Source organism: Podarcis bocagei (assembly GCF_964188305.1).
Source record: "Podarcis bocagei genome assembly, chromosome: 12".
Lineage (NCBI taxonomy): Eukaryota > Metazoa > Chordata > Lepidosauria > Squamata > Lacertidae > Podarcis > Podarcis bocagei.
Window position 1 is genome coordinate 60,500,308 of NC_138137.1, and position 16,330 is coordinate 60,516,637.

General features: G+C 51.8%; 1 protein-coding gene across 1 annotated transcript in view; it reads right to left on the reverse strand.

Moving 5' to 3' along the window:
- The window catches only part of LOC308569502 (uncharacterized protein), a 67,286-nt gene that overhangs the window by 22,827 nt on the left and 28,129 nt on the right, over nt 1-16,330 (reverse strand). The window contains exons 8-12 of the mRNA XM_081163471.1: nt 15,020-15,226; nt 13,831-13,998; nt 11,635-11,808; nt 2,735-2,863; nt 248-403 (exon numbers count right to left, since the gene is read on the reverse strand). Coding sequence (XP_081019597.1) covers nt 248-403; nt 2,735-2,863; nt 11,635-11,808; nt 13,831-13,998; nt 15,020-15,226 — 834 coding nt within the window. The remainder of the gene's footprint in view (nt 1-247; nt 404-2,734; nt 2,864-11,634; nt 11,809-13,830; nt 13,999-15,019; nt 15,227-16,330) is intronic.

The window sequence follows — 16,330 nt, forward strand, 5'->3', positions numbered from 1 at the left end:
GCAGATCCAACACACCCACCTTTAACCCACCTGCTCCAGGTAACTGGGAAGAGAGCCCCCCCCCCGGCAGGCCAGGAGCAGCCCCCTTGGTGGAACACAGGACCTGGCTAAGTGTGGACAAGTGTAGATCCCTGCTGCCTTCTCCAGTCGCTGCGAGTGCGTCATTCCTCTCTTCAAATACCCTCCCACCCCATGTTTTCTGAACCAACCAGTCCCTCCGCCCCACCCTGTCTGGACTCTGCCTCACCCTCCGAATATGGGACCCACATCCCCAGGTCCATCCCTGTCTCTGGGCTGCTTTGAGAGAGGGATCCTTCGGGGAGGCTAGGTGTCAGGTCTCGCTCCTCCTCAGGGACTTCCTTCAGGTCTCGCACAAGGTCCTCAGATGGTTCTTCCATTTTAACTGTTGCAAAGAACCAAGGGGTGGGGGACCAAGGTCAAAGCGGAGCCAGCCCTCATCTCCCCACAACTCCCACCCTGCCTGAGAATTCCCAGTACTCCAAGGAAAACCATATACAGATTAATTCCTTTGGGAGGAACAGTATCCAAACATACATTCACACCCCTGAAGGGCCATAGCTCAGTGGCAGAATATCTGCTTTGGCAGAGTTAAGCTTGGTGGATAAGGGGAATGCTTTGGATGTAGTGTATCTTGCGTTCAGTAAGGCTTTAGACAAAGTCCCTCATGATATTCTCATGAAGAAGCTGGAAAAATGTGTGAGAATGTTTATATAATTTAGCAGAGTTTAAACAATCCCCTGTTTGAGTTTCTGCAGCGACAAGCAGGTTGCTAACTCGTTTGAGTCCCATCAATAATGATACCTTCCTGGTTGATAATCCCTTTCTGTCCCCCTTAAAGAAAACACACATGAATCTGAATCATATTAACATAAACTACTTTACTTTCAGATTCATTCAGGTTTAGAGTTGTTCCTGAAGGCAGGCTTAGGTTACATAGCAGATAAACTGTATACTAGATAGTAGTGAGTCATGAGAAGACTCTGAGCAGTTACCAGTTAACACTCCTTGCAGCAGCCGACCAACCGACAAAACTGCCTGCCACATAGAGGCAGTTAGTCCTCTCAGAATGTTGGACTTGACTGATAGCTTTATATCCCACAAAATGTGGGCTGAACGAGGTGGCTGTTATGTGGATTTGTAGCTGGTTGACTGACGAAACCCAGAGTACTCATTCATGGTTCCTCGTCATCCTGGGGAAAAGTGACAAGTGGGGTGCCGCAGGGTTCTGTCCTGGGCAAGTTGTTGCTTAACGTCTTTATAAATGACTTGGATGAAGGAATTGAGGGGATGCTCATCAAATTTGCAGATGACACCAGGCTGGGAGGGGTAGCTAATGCCACAGAAGACAGAATCGGAATTCAAAATGACTTTAACGGATTGGAGAACTGGGCACAAGCTACAAAATGAGTTTCATTTTGGGACAAATGTAAGGTTCTGCACTTAGGCAGGAAGAACCAGATGCACAAATATAGGATGGGGGACACCTGGAAAAGGATCCTGGGGCCTTGAAGAAGAAGAAGAAGAAGAAGAAGAAGAAGAAGAAGAAGAAGAAGAAGAAGAGGAGGAGGAGGAGGAGGAGGAGGAGTTTGGATTTGATATCCCGCTTTTATCACTAGCCTAAGGAGTCTCAAAGCGGCTCACAATCTCCTTTCCCTTCCTTCCCCACAACAAACACTCTGTGAGGTGAGTGGGGCTGAGAGACTTCAAAGAAGTGTGACTGGCCCAAGGTCACCCAGCAGCTGCAGGTGGAGGAGCAGAGACGCGAACCCGGTTCACCAGATTACAAATCTGCTCTTAACCACTACACCACGCTGGCATGAGTCAACTGTGTGATGCAGCAGCAGCAGCAGCAGCAGCAGCAGCAAAAAAAAAAAGCTAAGGTTATTCTGGGCTGCATCAACAGAGGTCGAGTGCCCCGATCCAAGGAAGTCATAGTTCCTCTCTGTTCTGCCTTGGCCAGACCACCCCTGGAGTCCTATGTCCAGTTCTGGGCACCACAATTTGAGAAGGATGTTGACAAGCTGGAAGGCGCGCAGAGGAGGGAGACCAAGATGGTCAAGAGTCTGGAAACCGAGCCTGATGAGGAAGGGTTGAGTAAGTTAGGGGATGTTTAGCCTGGAGGAGACTGAGATGTGATACACTAGCCACCTTCAAATATCTGAAAGACTGTCGCATGGAAGATGGAGCAAGCTTGTTTTCTGCTGCTCCGGAGGGGGGCGGTCACCCCAACCGATGAATTCAAATGACAAGGAAGGGGATCCTGGAAGAGACACCAGGAAGAACTTTATGACAGCAAGAACTGTTCCACAGTGGAAGGGGCTCCTTCAGAAATTGGTGGACTCTCTCTCTGCGGAGGTTTTGAAAACAGAGGCTGGATGGCCACCTGTCATGGATGCTTCAGTTGAGATTCCTGCATTGCAGGGGGTTGGACTATAGGACCCTTAGAGTCCCCTTCAAACTCTGCAGGTCTATCATTCTATAATTAGGCATAAGGCTGCTTCATGCTGGAGAAATACTCTTCCTCTGAGCTACGACCCGCTTCCTAATTTCATCGGACACAACACACCAAGTCTGTTATCAATAGTTGGCCGATCTCATCCAAAGTCTTCCGAATGCCTTAAACGGCCAGAAGGAGCTAGATCAAGGCAACCCCCTCACCTTTGAACCCCCCCCACCTCCCCCCACCCTGCAAAGTCAACAAGAGGAGTCTTACTTTTGATGCCCAGGACTCCGGTCTCCTCGGCTGCCGCCTCCTTGCCTGGGGCTCCACATGGACTGAGAGGATGATCAGGTCTGTGCGGGTACTGAAGTGAGGGGCTGCTGCTCCTCGCTTCCACTTTAACTTTTCCCCCCAAAAAAGGAAAATGCAAAGGCTAAGCCAGAAGCCGGAAACACACCGGGAGAAGAAGCAGTCCGCGGTATCAGCAAATCCTCATGGCTGGCAATGGCTCTCACATGGATGTGGCAAAAAGAGCGTAATAAATGGTGCAAGTGGGAATTTGTTGCCATTTAAAGGTACTGTACAATTGCATCTTGCATGCATCTAACTCTTGCAATTTCAACCTTGAAGGCTGGCTGGTTGAAACTGCACAATTATTTTTTAATAAGTGTATCTGAAGAAGTGTGCATGCACACAAAAGCTTATACCAAGAACAAACTTAGTTGGTCTCTAAGGTGCTACTGGACAATTTTTTAATTTTTTTAAAATGTATTTCTTATGCTTTTCAGGTTTATACATTTCACCAATTTTACAATATTTTAACATTTAAGGACTTCCCCCTCTTTCTGTAGTTCGTTGAATTCATTTTTAATATCTGCTGCATATCCAGATTAATTTAATTTGCTCATTTCTTCATCTTCTTTAAATATATACTCTTAAGAAACTGCAGGTTATAACAATAACCCTGCCAATGTTTTTATCTGTTTATAATTTATCTGTAAATATGCAATAAAACATTTCCATTTTTTTCATTTTAAAAATTGTTATCTCAATTTCTTATTCTTCCAGTAAGTTTCGCCATTTCTGCACACTCCGTTAGTTTTTGCATCCATTCTTCCTTTGCTGGGACTTCTGCTTCTTTCCACTTTGGGGCAAATAACATTCTTGCCACTGTAGTAACAGACATAAGTAAATTTCTAAACCGTTTAGGTAGTTCTTGCTAGGATATTTCCGTTCCACCTTAAAAGGGAGCAGGCTTTGTGAGTCAGAGTCTGCGTATTTCCTGTTCACAGGATGTTTATGTTTCTATTGCTTTCGTTTTCTCTCTCTGTGTCAGGAGACACTGACAGGCAGTCATGTCTTTCTTTGTTCTGATCAACGCTGAATAAAACTTGTAAATAATGCTCTCCTGAGTGCGACTTTTGCTGTGACTATCTGCTGATAGAGTGTGCATGAGCTCTGGAATGTGGCAAGATATTTTCTAGAAACTCATGTCGCTAATTGCTGATACTGCGTGCCTACGGGAGATCGATGGATCGTCCGGCAGACGGCTTGGGGCCATGATGGACTTTGTCTCCCTGGCAGTATCCCAACAGTTCTGTCCCTATAATTCCCTCTAAGACGTGCGATTTCAACCTTGAAGGCTGGCCGGTTGAAATTGCACACATTGAATGCATGCAAGGTTTTCCCACCAGGACAAGAGTTCTTAAGCGCCCGGCCTTGCTTACCAGGAGAGGCCAGTTCAGGAAGGGTAAGGATGCTCGTGAAGGGGAGGTTCAACGGATGCATGCTTTTCCGTATAGGCAGAACCCTTGGAACCAAGCCTCCGCATTCGATCTGATCATACTTGTCAGAGCTGCTTGAAGATCCTAGCTCACAGAGGATCACGCTAGCCAGCGATCATTAAGTAAAAGTCTTTATTGAATTACAGTTTCCATTCTCACGCTGCTGCGCGCAAACTCTACGTCTAGTAGCTAGATCGGCGAAGCTCCGTCTGAGTCTCCGCCCCGTGAGCACCAACTTAATATCCTAGCCTTGCTCCACCTTTTCCGCCTGACTGTCCTCCTCTGGGTCCCTCTACCCCCCGGGGCTTCTTCCTTCCGGGATTCTTCTGACGCTGACCCGGACCCTCCTGCCTCCTTGCGCCGGGCTTTAGGACCTGGTTCCCTTTCGGGGCTGCTTACTGCGCCGCCTTCCTCTGCATTTGAACTTGGCGCGCGCGCCCAACCTTCCACCTTCCTCTTAACCGTTTCTTCGCTCCCCGATGGAGGTGTGGCCACTCCTGACTCATGCCCTCCCTCCTGTGGTGAGCTGCCAGCGCTTCCCCCCTGGCTCCCTTCCTCTTCCCTGCTTCCTGGCGGTGACGCTGGTCCCGATTTCCAGCTGCTCCCCCCTGAGTCCCTTCTGGCTCTATCTTCCTGGGGTGCCCCCCTTGACTCCCCCCTTGCCCTGGCCACTGGTGCTCCTTTCTGTGAATCCTCTGATTCACTGGAAAGACTAGGAGATCTCGGGTCGTCGTCATCACTCATCTTTTCTTCTGCCTCCTCCCCTTCGCTCTCTGTTTCCTCCCTTGCCCGTGCCTCTGCTCCTAAACCCCTGACATCCATCCCCCCCTCGAAGCCCCCCATTCCCCCCTCCCCTCCTTCCGGTGCTGGAGCTGGGGGCTGCTGTTGCAAAGGGACGAACGTCGGATATCGGTCGCTTTCCGTGGCGGGCCTCCATCTGAAGTCTTCCGGTTCTTCCTCCCTGCTCTCGTCGACGACGGTCACCTCCGCTTCCATCTCTGTGCCGCCGTGCTCGAAACCAGGGTCGTCCCCGAAAATGTCCATGTCCGTCTCTCCCTCACTTCCTCCTGGCGGCGTTGCTCGTCCTGAGCATTCCAGCCACCTTCTGCGGAACTGCTCCTCTGGCCTATCGTCCCACCAATACGAGGGTTCTGAGGCGGATCCCGAGGGTGACCCCTCCGGGGAACGGACGTCTCGTGTCGGTTCCTCGTCCGAGTCGAACCCCCGGAACGTGCTGGCCGAAAGCGTGGGCGTGAAAAGCCAGTCGTCGAAAAAGTCTGCTGGCATAGGTCTATGTGGGAAGAGGGCATGAAACTCGTCTTTGAGCAGAGGTTCGTCTAAGGCGTAGCCCGGCACCCAGCTGTTCGCACTGGCCGGGGTGCCCTCCTTGGCGAGAAAGTATTCTACCCCCTCTTCCCCCCATCTGGAGTCCAAAATCTCCGTGACTTCGTTGATGCGCTCCTTCTGTGCCACTCCCGCGTGCCCTGTTCTGTCTCTGGCCGGACTCGGCGCCGTTCCGGGTTCCTGGAACCTGTGCGGTGCCTTGTAGGGAGTGAGCACCGATCTGTGGAATACCGGATGCATCCTGGAACCCTCCGGAAGTGCCAGTCTGAAAGCTACCGGGTTGACCTGCTCTTCGACTTGGTAGGGCCCCAGTTGCTTATGCCCTAGTTTCTTCTTGGCCAACGACCTGGCCGGCACTGCGTGGGCTGCTAACCAAACCCAGTCTCCCACGTGGAGCTCTTCTCCAACCCTTCTGTGCTTGTCTGCTTGTACCTTGTATGCGTGCTTGGCCAGCTCCAGGTGGCGCCTCAGCTGATCGTGGACTTCCTGCAGCTCCGACGCGAACGCATCTGCTGTCTGCGGCTCCCCCTCCCCCATTCTTTCCAGTCCCGGGAAGGTTCTGGGGTGCCTCCCGTTGTTGGCGAAGAACGGCGTGACCCCCGTGGACACGTGCTTCGTGTTGTTGTAGGCGAACTCGGCAAGCGGCAGGTAATCCACCCACGTCGCAGGCTGTTGATTTGCATAACATCTCAGGTACTGCTGCATGATGGCATTGACCCGCTCCGCTTGCCCGTTGGTCTGCGGGTGTCTCGCCGACGCCAGGTTGATCTTGACGTTCAGGAAGCCCATCAGCTTCTGCCAGAAATTCGAGATGAACTGCCGCCCCCGGTCGGACAGAATAGACCGTGGCAGACCGTGAACCTTGAACACGTGGTCTATGAACAGTTTGGCGGTTTGCTCCGCCGTGGCCACCTTAGCACACGGAATGAAATGGGCCATCTTGGAAAACAGGTCCACCACCACCAGCACTGCCGTCTTGCCCCTTGAGCTGGGCAGATCCGTGACAAAGTCCAGGGCCACCCTTTCCCAAGGTTCGACCGGAGTTTGCAGCGGTTCCAACAGTCCGGCCGGCGGTTTGTGCACTGGTTTGGCCCTCTGGCAGGTGTCACACCTCGCCACGTAGTCTGCGACCTCCCCTCTCATTCCAGGCCACCAGAAATCCCTGGCTACTAATTCCACCGTCTTCTCCTTGCCAAAGTGCCCGGCCGTGGGCGCGTCGTGCAGCTGCTGCAGCACCTTGGCTCGAAGTTCGTCTCCCGGCACGTAGATGGCCCCTTTACGGATGAGCAATCCATCTCTTAGCTGGAAACCGTCGGCCGCTGCCTTGCCCCTTTGCACCTCTGCCATCTTTGCTCGTGCGAAGGAGTCCCCCTGCAACGCTCGTCGCACCGCCTCTAGGTCCACGGTCGCCGCGGCGCACGCCCACACTGTCGGTGCGAAGATGTGCATGGCGGCCGCTGGTGTTGCGTCCTCCAGATACTGTGGCTTACGGGAGAGAGCGTCTGCCATGATGTTGGTGTCCCCCGGGACATACTCTATTCGGAAGTCGAAGTTCGCAAAGAACTCAGCCCAACGTATCTGCCTCTGATTCAGGAACTGTGCCGTGCGCCAGTGCTCTAGATTCTTGTGGTCCGTGCAAACCTGCACCGTGTGCTTGGCGCCGATCAGAAAGTGCCTCCACGCCTTGAACGCTGCGTGAATGGCCAGCAACTCCCTGTCCCATATGGTGTAGTTCTGCTCGGACTTGCTGAGCTTCCTGGAGTAAAACGCTCCCGGTCGCCACACCCCCTGCGGGTCTTTCTGCAGCAGGACCGCCCCCACGGCTCTGTCCGAAGCGTCTGTCTCCACCCTCATCGGCTTGCTGGGGTTGACATGAAGCAGCTGCTCTTCCGACGCGAAGAGACGCTTGAGTGCCTGAAAGGACTGCTCCGCCTGCTCTGTCCAAATGAACTTCTTTTTCTTGGAGCTAAGCGTGTCAGTGATGGCCGCCGTCTGCATCGCGAAGCCCTTGATAAACTTGCGATAGAAGTTCGCAAAGCCGACAAACCGTTGGACCTCCTTCCGGTTGCGCGGGCTCTTCCAATCCAACACCGCTCGAACCTTGGCGCTGTCCATGGCGAGCCCCTTGTCAGACAGCTTGTAGCCCAGAAAATCCACCTCCGGCACGTCAAATTGGCACTTCTCCAGCTTGGCGTAGAGCCTATGTTGCTTTAGCCTGCTCAGCACTTCCTTGACGTGTTTGTCATGCTCCTGCTGCGACTCCGAAAAGATCAGGATGTCATCTAAGAAACAGACGCACGTCTTGTAGAGAAGTCCCGCCAACACGTGATGCATAAATGCTTGAAAAACGTGGGAGCCATTTTGCAATCCAAAAGGCATAACTCTATATTCGTAGGTCCCCAGTGGCGTGAACATGGCTGTCTTCCACTCATCACCCTCCCGCATGCGAATGAGGTTGTACGCCCCCCGCAGGTCCAACTTGGTGAACACTCTGCCCTTCCGTACCTTTGCGAGGAGGTCGTCAATTCGGGGCATGGGGAAGTCCGATGGCCTAGTCACACTGTTCAAAATCCTGTAATCCACTACGAGTCTCTTTTGGGGCGTGTCCCGCTTCTTAACAAAGAATACGGGACTGCCCCCCACTGCCTTGGACTCCCGGATGAAGCCGCGCTGCAAATTATGATCAATGAACTCCTTGAGTTCTTGCAGTTCGTCCTCTGACATGGAATACAGTCTCCCTTTAGGCAGCGCCGCCCCCGGCAGCAGGTCAATTTTGCAGTCATATGGTCTGTGAGGGGGTAGCCTGTCTGCCTCCTTCTCGCAGAAAACTTCCAAAAATTCAGCGTACTTGTGGGGAATCGCTTGCAGCGTGCCTAGCAGCAGCTGTGACTCCTCTTCCTCTCCTTCCTGCCTGGGCACGATGCAGTGTTCAGCACAAAAGGAAGAGCCGAAGGTCAGCTGCCTCTGGTACCAAGCCATCGTTGGGCTGTGCTTGTCCAGCCAACTCATGCCCAATACAACGGGCGTGTCAGATAGTTGAGTGACGTTGAAGCTGATGATTTCTCTGTGATTCCCAAGTCGCATCACCATTGGTGGCGTCTGCTTCACCACTTGCCCCCCGAGCAGCTCCCTGCCATCCACCGTGACAACCTGCAGGGGCAGTGTGGCCGGCAGCAACTGCACAGCGTGCCTGTCGACAAAGTCCTGCCCTATAAAGTCCGCATTGCTGCCTGAGTCAATGGTGATTGGCACGTCTATGGTGATTCCATTGGGCAGCTGGAGAGATGCCGTGAGCCTCACCACTGGTTTGGGCGGGAGGGGGTTCACGGGCTGTAAAATCTCTGGGGACTGCGTCACTAACACGTCTGGCTGGGCCCCAGTGCCTCTTCCTCCAGCCAGACTGCGTCGTTTCCCTGCTGTGGTCCTCCTTGCTGCGTTGCTGCAGTCACCATTGCTGAGGCTGCAGTGAGCTTGTGGGGCCTCTGGGGACACTCTTTTGCCATATGCCCTGGTTCCTCACAGACGTAACACTTCCTGTTCCCTCTAGGAGGCTTCGCTTTCACTGCTGCCGGTGCTAGGGCTCTGGTTGCTGACTGAGCCCTTGCACCTCCAACCTCCATAGGTTCGGCTCCTCCTCCTGGCGGAGGCGTGGATTGCGCCCGCGCTGCTTCTCTGGGAAGGAAGGAGGGGCCCCCGGCTGGTTCGCGCCCTCCACGCCCTTCGTCCTTGCTCCACGGACGTCCTTCCAGCCTCACCCCCACTGCCAGTGCCCTCTGAACGACCTCCTGGGTGGTTCGGGGTCTCTCCCCCCTCGCGATCTCATCTTTAATCGAGTTGTGCAGCCCCTCCCAAAAGAGGTCTCTTACAGGAGCCGAATCTCTGTCCCATTCCAGGGCACTGACCAAGGCGAAAAAGCGGGCATGATACTGCCTGACGCTGGCCCTCCCTTGTCTCAGCCCATGCACCTCCTTCCGTGCAAGATCCACGTCAATACTTGATAAAAAGCACCCATCCATCGCTTTAATAAAGGCATCCGCATTCTGGAGCGCCGGATCCTTATCTCTCCATAAATTGCGTAGCCATGCTTTCGCATCCCCATGCAGATGGGACATGATGAACCCCACTCTCTCTTGTTCATCTCTAAAGTCTTTATGCAGCAGTTGCAGTGCGCACAGTACGTCGGCTCTAAAGTTGGAATACTGTTGCAGGTTCCCATCGAAGTGAGAGACCAGCCCGCCTGTCCGTCTCGCCAACCCAATTCCCTCCTGCCGGGGTGTCTGCTTTGTCAGCACGTCTAACCTGACCTGGAGATCCCTGCAGGCGGCAGCTGCTTCCTCCTCTCTCTTCCTGGATGCGAGAACCTCGGCGTTCAGTTGTGCCACTGCTTTTCTGAGGTCCTCTATCTGCTGCTCAGCCGTCATGTCGTCTGCCGTTCGTGAGCTCGCTAGTAGGCACCTGTTTCTCTCCCCTCCTCGAGGCTGTAGATGCCCACAATGGTGAGACGGAGCTTACTGTCAGAGCTGCTTGAAGATCCTAGCTCACAGAGGATCACGCTAGCCAGCGATCATTAAGTAAAAGTCTTTATTGAATTACAGTTTCCATTCTCACGCTGCTGCGCGCAAACTCTACGTCTAGTAGCTAGATCGGCGAAGCTCCGTCTGAGTCTCCGCCCCGTGAGCACCAACTTAATATCCTAGCCTTGCTCCACCTTTTCCGCCTGACTGTCCTCCTCTGGGTCCCTCTACCCCCCGGGGCTTCTTCCTTCCGGGATTCTTCTGACGCTGACCCGGACCCTCCTGCCTCCTTGCGCCGGGCTTTAGGACCTGGTTCCCTTTCGGGGCTGCTTACTGCGCCGCCTTCCTCTGCATTTGAACTTGGCGCGCGCGCCCAACCTTCCACCTTCCTCTTAACCGTTTCTTCGCTCCCCGATGGAGGTGTGGCCACTCCTGACTCATGCCCTCCCTCCTGTGGTGAGCTGCCAGCGCTTCCCCCCTGGCTCCCTTCCTCTTCCCTGCTTCCTGGCGGTGACGCTGGTCCCGATTTCCAGCTGCTCCCCCCTGAGTCCCTTCTGGCTCTATCTTCCTGGGGTGCCCCCCTTGACTCCCCCCTTGCCCTGGCCACTGGTGCTCCTTTCTGTGAATCCTCTGATTCACTGGAAAGACTAGGAGATCTCGGGTCGTCGTCATCACTCATCTTTTCTTCTGCCTCCTCCCCTTCGCTCTCTGTTTCCTCCCTTGCCCGTGCCTCTGCTCCTAAACCCCTGACAATACTGTACTCCAGAATTGACTCCCTATACCCCACTTAAGGGAAAGGGTGCCCCTAAACCTGCGTACCAACTTCAGGCATGGCAAACCTCTCTGCCTGGGCATTTCAACTGTTCTTACAAACTTAACTGAAATTTTTTAAAACCATTACCAAGCTTAAAGTGTTGTCTTTGAGGACAAATGCATGTACAAATGATGCGAAGTCTTGCACGCATCCACACAGCATTGAAACAGGCTTGGGAAACCTTTTAAATGACAGATTAAGCTCGCATCCACACTTCAAGCCAAAGCGTTCAGATAAGTTCTCCATAGTGCCCGAACTTCAGCAAGGTTTCTCCGCTGGGGGGGGGGGTCCCCGTGGCAAGAGCCCCCTGCTAACCCCCCTACCCCCATTGAGATCTAGACTCCTGCCTGTAAGAGACCGGGACACTCTCCTGAGATCTGAGAGAGGCTCAGGGAGTGTGGGCTGGCGGTCACTCGAAAACCTGAATGCCGCGTCCAAACAGTTTCCCTCTCGCCCCCTCCTTTCCCACTCTTTAGTGCTAAATCAGAGCGGACATCAACCCAGAGAAAACCCAAATTGCTGCTTGCTCCGACTGAGCGCTAAAGAGCAGTTTCCCCTGGGGAAAGAAGAAGCACGAGTGTGGATAAACCCAGAGTTAACCACATTAGAGCTATGAGCCCATTTAACCCCGTCCCCTTTCGCCAGGCGAAGGATTTGGCCACAGGAAACATGTCCTCCACGCAGTGAAGGGATCAGTAAAGAAACTCCACGGCTTACCCACTGCAAAGATGTTCCTGTCCTTTGCCTCTGACCGGCTCCTTCTCCTGCCTCCTTCAGTCTGGCAGGCGGAAACACGACAGGAGGGAGCAACTGGAGGGCTGGATCCTCCTCGTGCAGCAGCGTTTTCCAGGCTAGGGGCAGGCAGCTCCTCATCCACGGCTTCAATTTTAACTGTGCACAGAAATAAGGAATCAGGGCCGTCTCACACTACCAGCACCCCCCCCGAAAACCACCAAAGTGAAATTGGGTCCCTAACACCTCGAGGGTTTGAGACCCATCGGCTACCCGATGGACTCACAGCTGTCCATGGAGGCGCAGGTCAGTTCTGTGTCCAGGGCAGCTGTCTACCAGCTCCATCTGGTACGCAGGATGTGACCCTCCCTGCTCGCGGACTGTCTGGCCAGAGTGGTGCATGCTCTGGTTATCTCCCGCTTGGACTACTGCAGTGCGCTCTACGTGGGGCTACCTTTGAAGGTGACCCAGAAACTGCAATTAATCCAGAATGTGGCAGCTAGACTGGTGACTGGGAGTGGCCGCTGAGACCATATAACACTGGTCCTGAAAGACTTTCATTGGCTCCCAGTACGTTTCCGAGCACAATTCAAAGTGTTGGTGCTGACCTTGAAAGCCCTAAATGGCCTTGGCCCTGTACACATGAAGGAGCGTCTCCATCCCCATTGTTCTACCCGGACACTGAGGTCCAGAGCTAAGGGCCTTCTGGCAGTTCCCTCACTGCGAGAAGCAAAGCTACAGGGAACCAGGCAGAGGGCCTTTTCAGTGGTGGCACCTGCCCTGTGGAATGCCCTCCCATCAGATGTCAAGGAAATAAAGAACTATCTGACTTTTAGAAGACATCTGAAGGCAGCCCTGTTCAGGGAAGTTTTTAATGTGTGACATTTTAATGTATTTTTAATCTTTGTTGGAAGCCGCCCAGAGTGGCTGGGGAAACCCAGCCAGATGGGCAGGGTACAAATAATAAATTATTAAATTATTATTATTACCCTCACCTGGTTTAGCTGGCCAGTCGAGATTTTGCTTATTTGCTAATTAGTGGGCCAGAGTACTGTTTCATTTATTATTTAAGTACTGATGATGTTGTTTCCTCCTATTTATACGGCTGGCATGCTTTCTCCACCCTATGGATGTTACCTTATACGATTTCCCCCATTCCTGGTATTATGTATTGTACATTTTGCTTTGCTGTAAGTCACTTGGCAAATCATCTTGTGAGGCCCTCCTTCATGTGCCTCCTCCTTGAGAGGTCCGGAAGGTGGCAAAATGAGAACGGGGCCTTTTTTGCACTGGCTCCCCATTTGTGGGAATGCTCTCCCCAGGGAGGTTCGCCTGGCGCCTTCATTATACACCTTTAGGCGCCCAGCAAAAACTTTCCTCTTTAACCAGGCCTTTGGTTGACCTGATGGGACATCCTATACCCTTTTAAAACGTGGCTCTTTTTGGGGGGGTGTTATTGGGTTATTTTGATTTTATATATTGTGATCTTTTCTGTGAACTGCCCTGAGACCTCCAGGTATCTGGTGTATAATAATAATAAAACTTTTTAAAATTTATACCCCGCCCTCCCCGGCCAGACCCGGGCTCAGGGCGGCTAACACAAATAAAATCACAGTAAAAACATAATAGGGGGAAAGTGGGGGGGAGAGAAACCAATTTAAAATACAGGTTAATATCAAATTTAAAATGCAGCCTCATTTTAAAGTAGCTGATAAATCAAGACCATAAGGGGAGGGAAACATAAGGTTCAGACAGAGTCCAAACCAAAGACCAGGCGGAACAGCTCTGTCTTGCAGGTCCTGAGGAAAGATGTCAAGTCCCGCAGGGCCCTGGTCTCTTGTGACAGAGCGTTCCACCAAGTTGGGGCCAGCACTGAAAAGGCCCTGGCCCTAGTTGAAACCAATCTAACCACCTTGTGACTTGGGACCTCCAAAGTGTTGTTATTTGTGGACCTTAGGGTCCTCCGTGGGGCATACCAGGAGAGGCTGTCCCGTAGGTATATAAAATCAATCAATCAATCAATCAATCAATCAATCAATCAAGGCATTGTAGAACTGGAAGTGAGCCATCTAGTCCAACCCCTGCAACGCAAGGAAGTCCAAGCAAATGCCAGGATGGACCAGAAGGAACCGCTGGGCATCCTTAAACCTGAGCGTGTTTTTGCACTATGTTCAGACCCACCTTGGCCAGGGGGAGACCCACAGGTCCCTTCCCTCATCTTCTGCCACAGGGCTGGCTGCCAGCTGCTGCTGGGGTTCCTGCGGGATGTGTGGACGGGGGGCTGGTGGACGATCAGTTCCTTCAGGCACTTCAGCAGCCCTTGCAGGGGCTTCTCCTCTTCTGCTGTTTCTGAGAGAGAAGAAGAACAAGCTGCGTCGTCGTTTGGGGAAGGGCCGCCAAGCCAGGCTGGGAAAGGAAGGTGAAGAATAATAATAATAATAATAATAATAATAATAATAATAATAATAATAATAATAATAATAATAATAATTTATTATTTACACCTTGCCCATCTGGCTGGGTTTTCCTAGCCACTCAGGGCAGCTCCCAACAGAATATTAATATTGGAATATTGAAAACTTTCCCAAACAGGGCTGCCTTCAGATGTCTTCTAAAAGTCTGGTAGTTGTTTATTTCCTTGACATCTGATGGGAGGGTGTTCCACAGGGTGGGCGCCACCACCAAGAAGGCCCTCTGCCTGGTTCCCTGTAACTTGGCTTCTCGCAGGGAGGGAACCGCCAGAAGGCCCTCGGAGCTGGACCTCAGTGTCCAGGCAGAACGATGGGGGAGGAGACGCTCCTTCAGGTATACAGGACCGAGGCCATTTAGGGCTTTCAAGGTCAGCACCAACACTTTGAATTGTGCTCGGAAACGTACTGGGAGCCAATGTAGGTCTCTCAGGACCGGTGTTATATGGTCTCAGTGGCCACTCCCAGTCCCCAGTCTAGCTGCCGCATTCTGGATTAGTTGTAGTTTCCGAGTCACCTTCAAAGGTAGCCCCACATAGAGCGCATTGCAGTAGTCCAAGCATGCACCACTCTGGCGAGACAATGCGCAGGCAGGCAAGGTCTCATCCTGCGTACCAGATGGAGCTGGTAGACAGCTGCCCTGGACACAGAATTAACCTGCGCCTCCATGGACAGCTGTGAGTCCAAAATGACTCCCAGGCTACGCACCTGGTCCTTCAGGGGCACAGTTACCCCATTCAGGACCAGGGAGTCCTCCACACCCACCCGCCACCTAACTCAATCACAGAAACGACGTTCTGATGGGAAGAGCTCTTCGACGGTGGAACAGGCATCGCAGATCACACCCAAATGAACAGATCCGTTCCTTCGTCCCAAACCTCCTCCTTCCAGAGTTTACGAACCTTGCGTGAGGCTTGGGTGCAAGTGCTTCGAAACGCCTTCTTGGCAGGCTCTCGGATCCAGGGACTTGGGCGGCTCCATTTCTCTCCCGGAAGAGCAGCTTGATAAAGAGGCACCAACAGAAGCACCGAGAGCATCAGGCGAGTCTGCTCCTCCTTCCTCCCAGGAATTTAGCAGAGGTTCATGGCCGGGATCCGCAGAGGCTTCTGCTGAAACAAAAGAAATCAAGAATGCATTGCATCAGCGTTTGGCCTGTCCTGCTGGAAGTTTAGGTGTAACTCTTTCCATTAGATCAGCCTAACAACAACATCTGGGGACCCACAGGTTGAGAACTGCTGCGTTAGATGGAAAGAAGATAAAGTCCCAGCCAGAGAAGGCAGGCAGATCAAGTTGACGGATTATGCCAAAATGGCTAAAGTGACCGGAAGAGTCAGAAATCAGGAAGACCAAAATTTTAATAAGGAATGGGGAAAATTTATAACCTATCTTAAAAACCATTGTAAACGGTGAAAATCGTTAGTAGGATTAGAATATCACTTGTAGTTTCATGGTGAATTTTGAATATAACAGAGATGGAAAAGATTTAGATTATCATAAAGGATGCAGGAGGAAATGATTAATAATAGGACCCACAAAGGGGAGGAGGGAAGTCCTAGAGATTCCTTGGATATTCCTTTGATATGTGCCTGTAAAGTTTTAACGTGAAAAACGAAATAAATAAATCTATGGGGGGAAAGGAAGTCTGGGTGCAACTCAGCTCGCTGGGAGCGGTTTGCATGGGGTAACAGGGGGCGTCATTTTAGGAGGTGAAACTTAATTGTTCTTCGTTTCTTCAGTGAAGGGTCTTAAAAATATGTTTCTGGGTGTGAGGAATTCAAATCTGCTACTATTTTTGTGATCGGACGTTTAGCTTGGTAACTCTACATTTGATGAAGAAGCACATTAAGCGCTTTTGGAAAACCAAAGAATTTTAATTGTACCTTCTGGAAAAGTCAGGTAATGCTAAATGATAAAAAAATAGATAATAATTAAATATATACATATCCTAGAACATCCAGTACTTGGCAATTATTTTTGATGATTTCTATGCCATTTTACACACATACCAAGCAAAACTAAATTGTATTCATAGAATCATAGAGTTGGAAGAGACCACAAGGGCCATTGAGTCCAACCCCCTGCCAAGCAGGAAACACCATCAGAGCACTCCTGACATATGGTTGTCAAGCCTCTGCTTAAAGACCTCCAAAGAAGGAGACTCCACCACACTCCTAGGCAGCAAATTCCACTGTCAAACAGCTCTTACTGTCAGG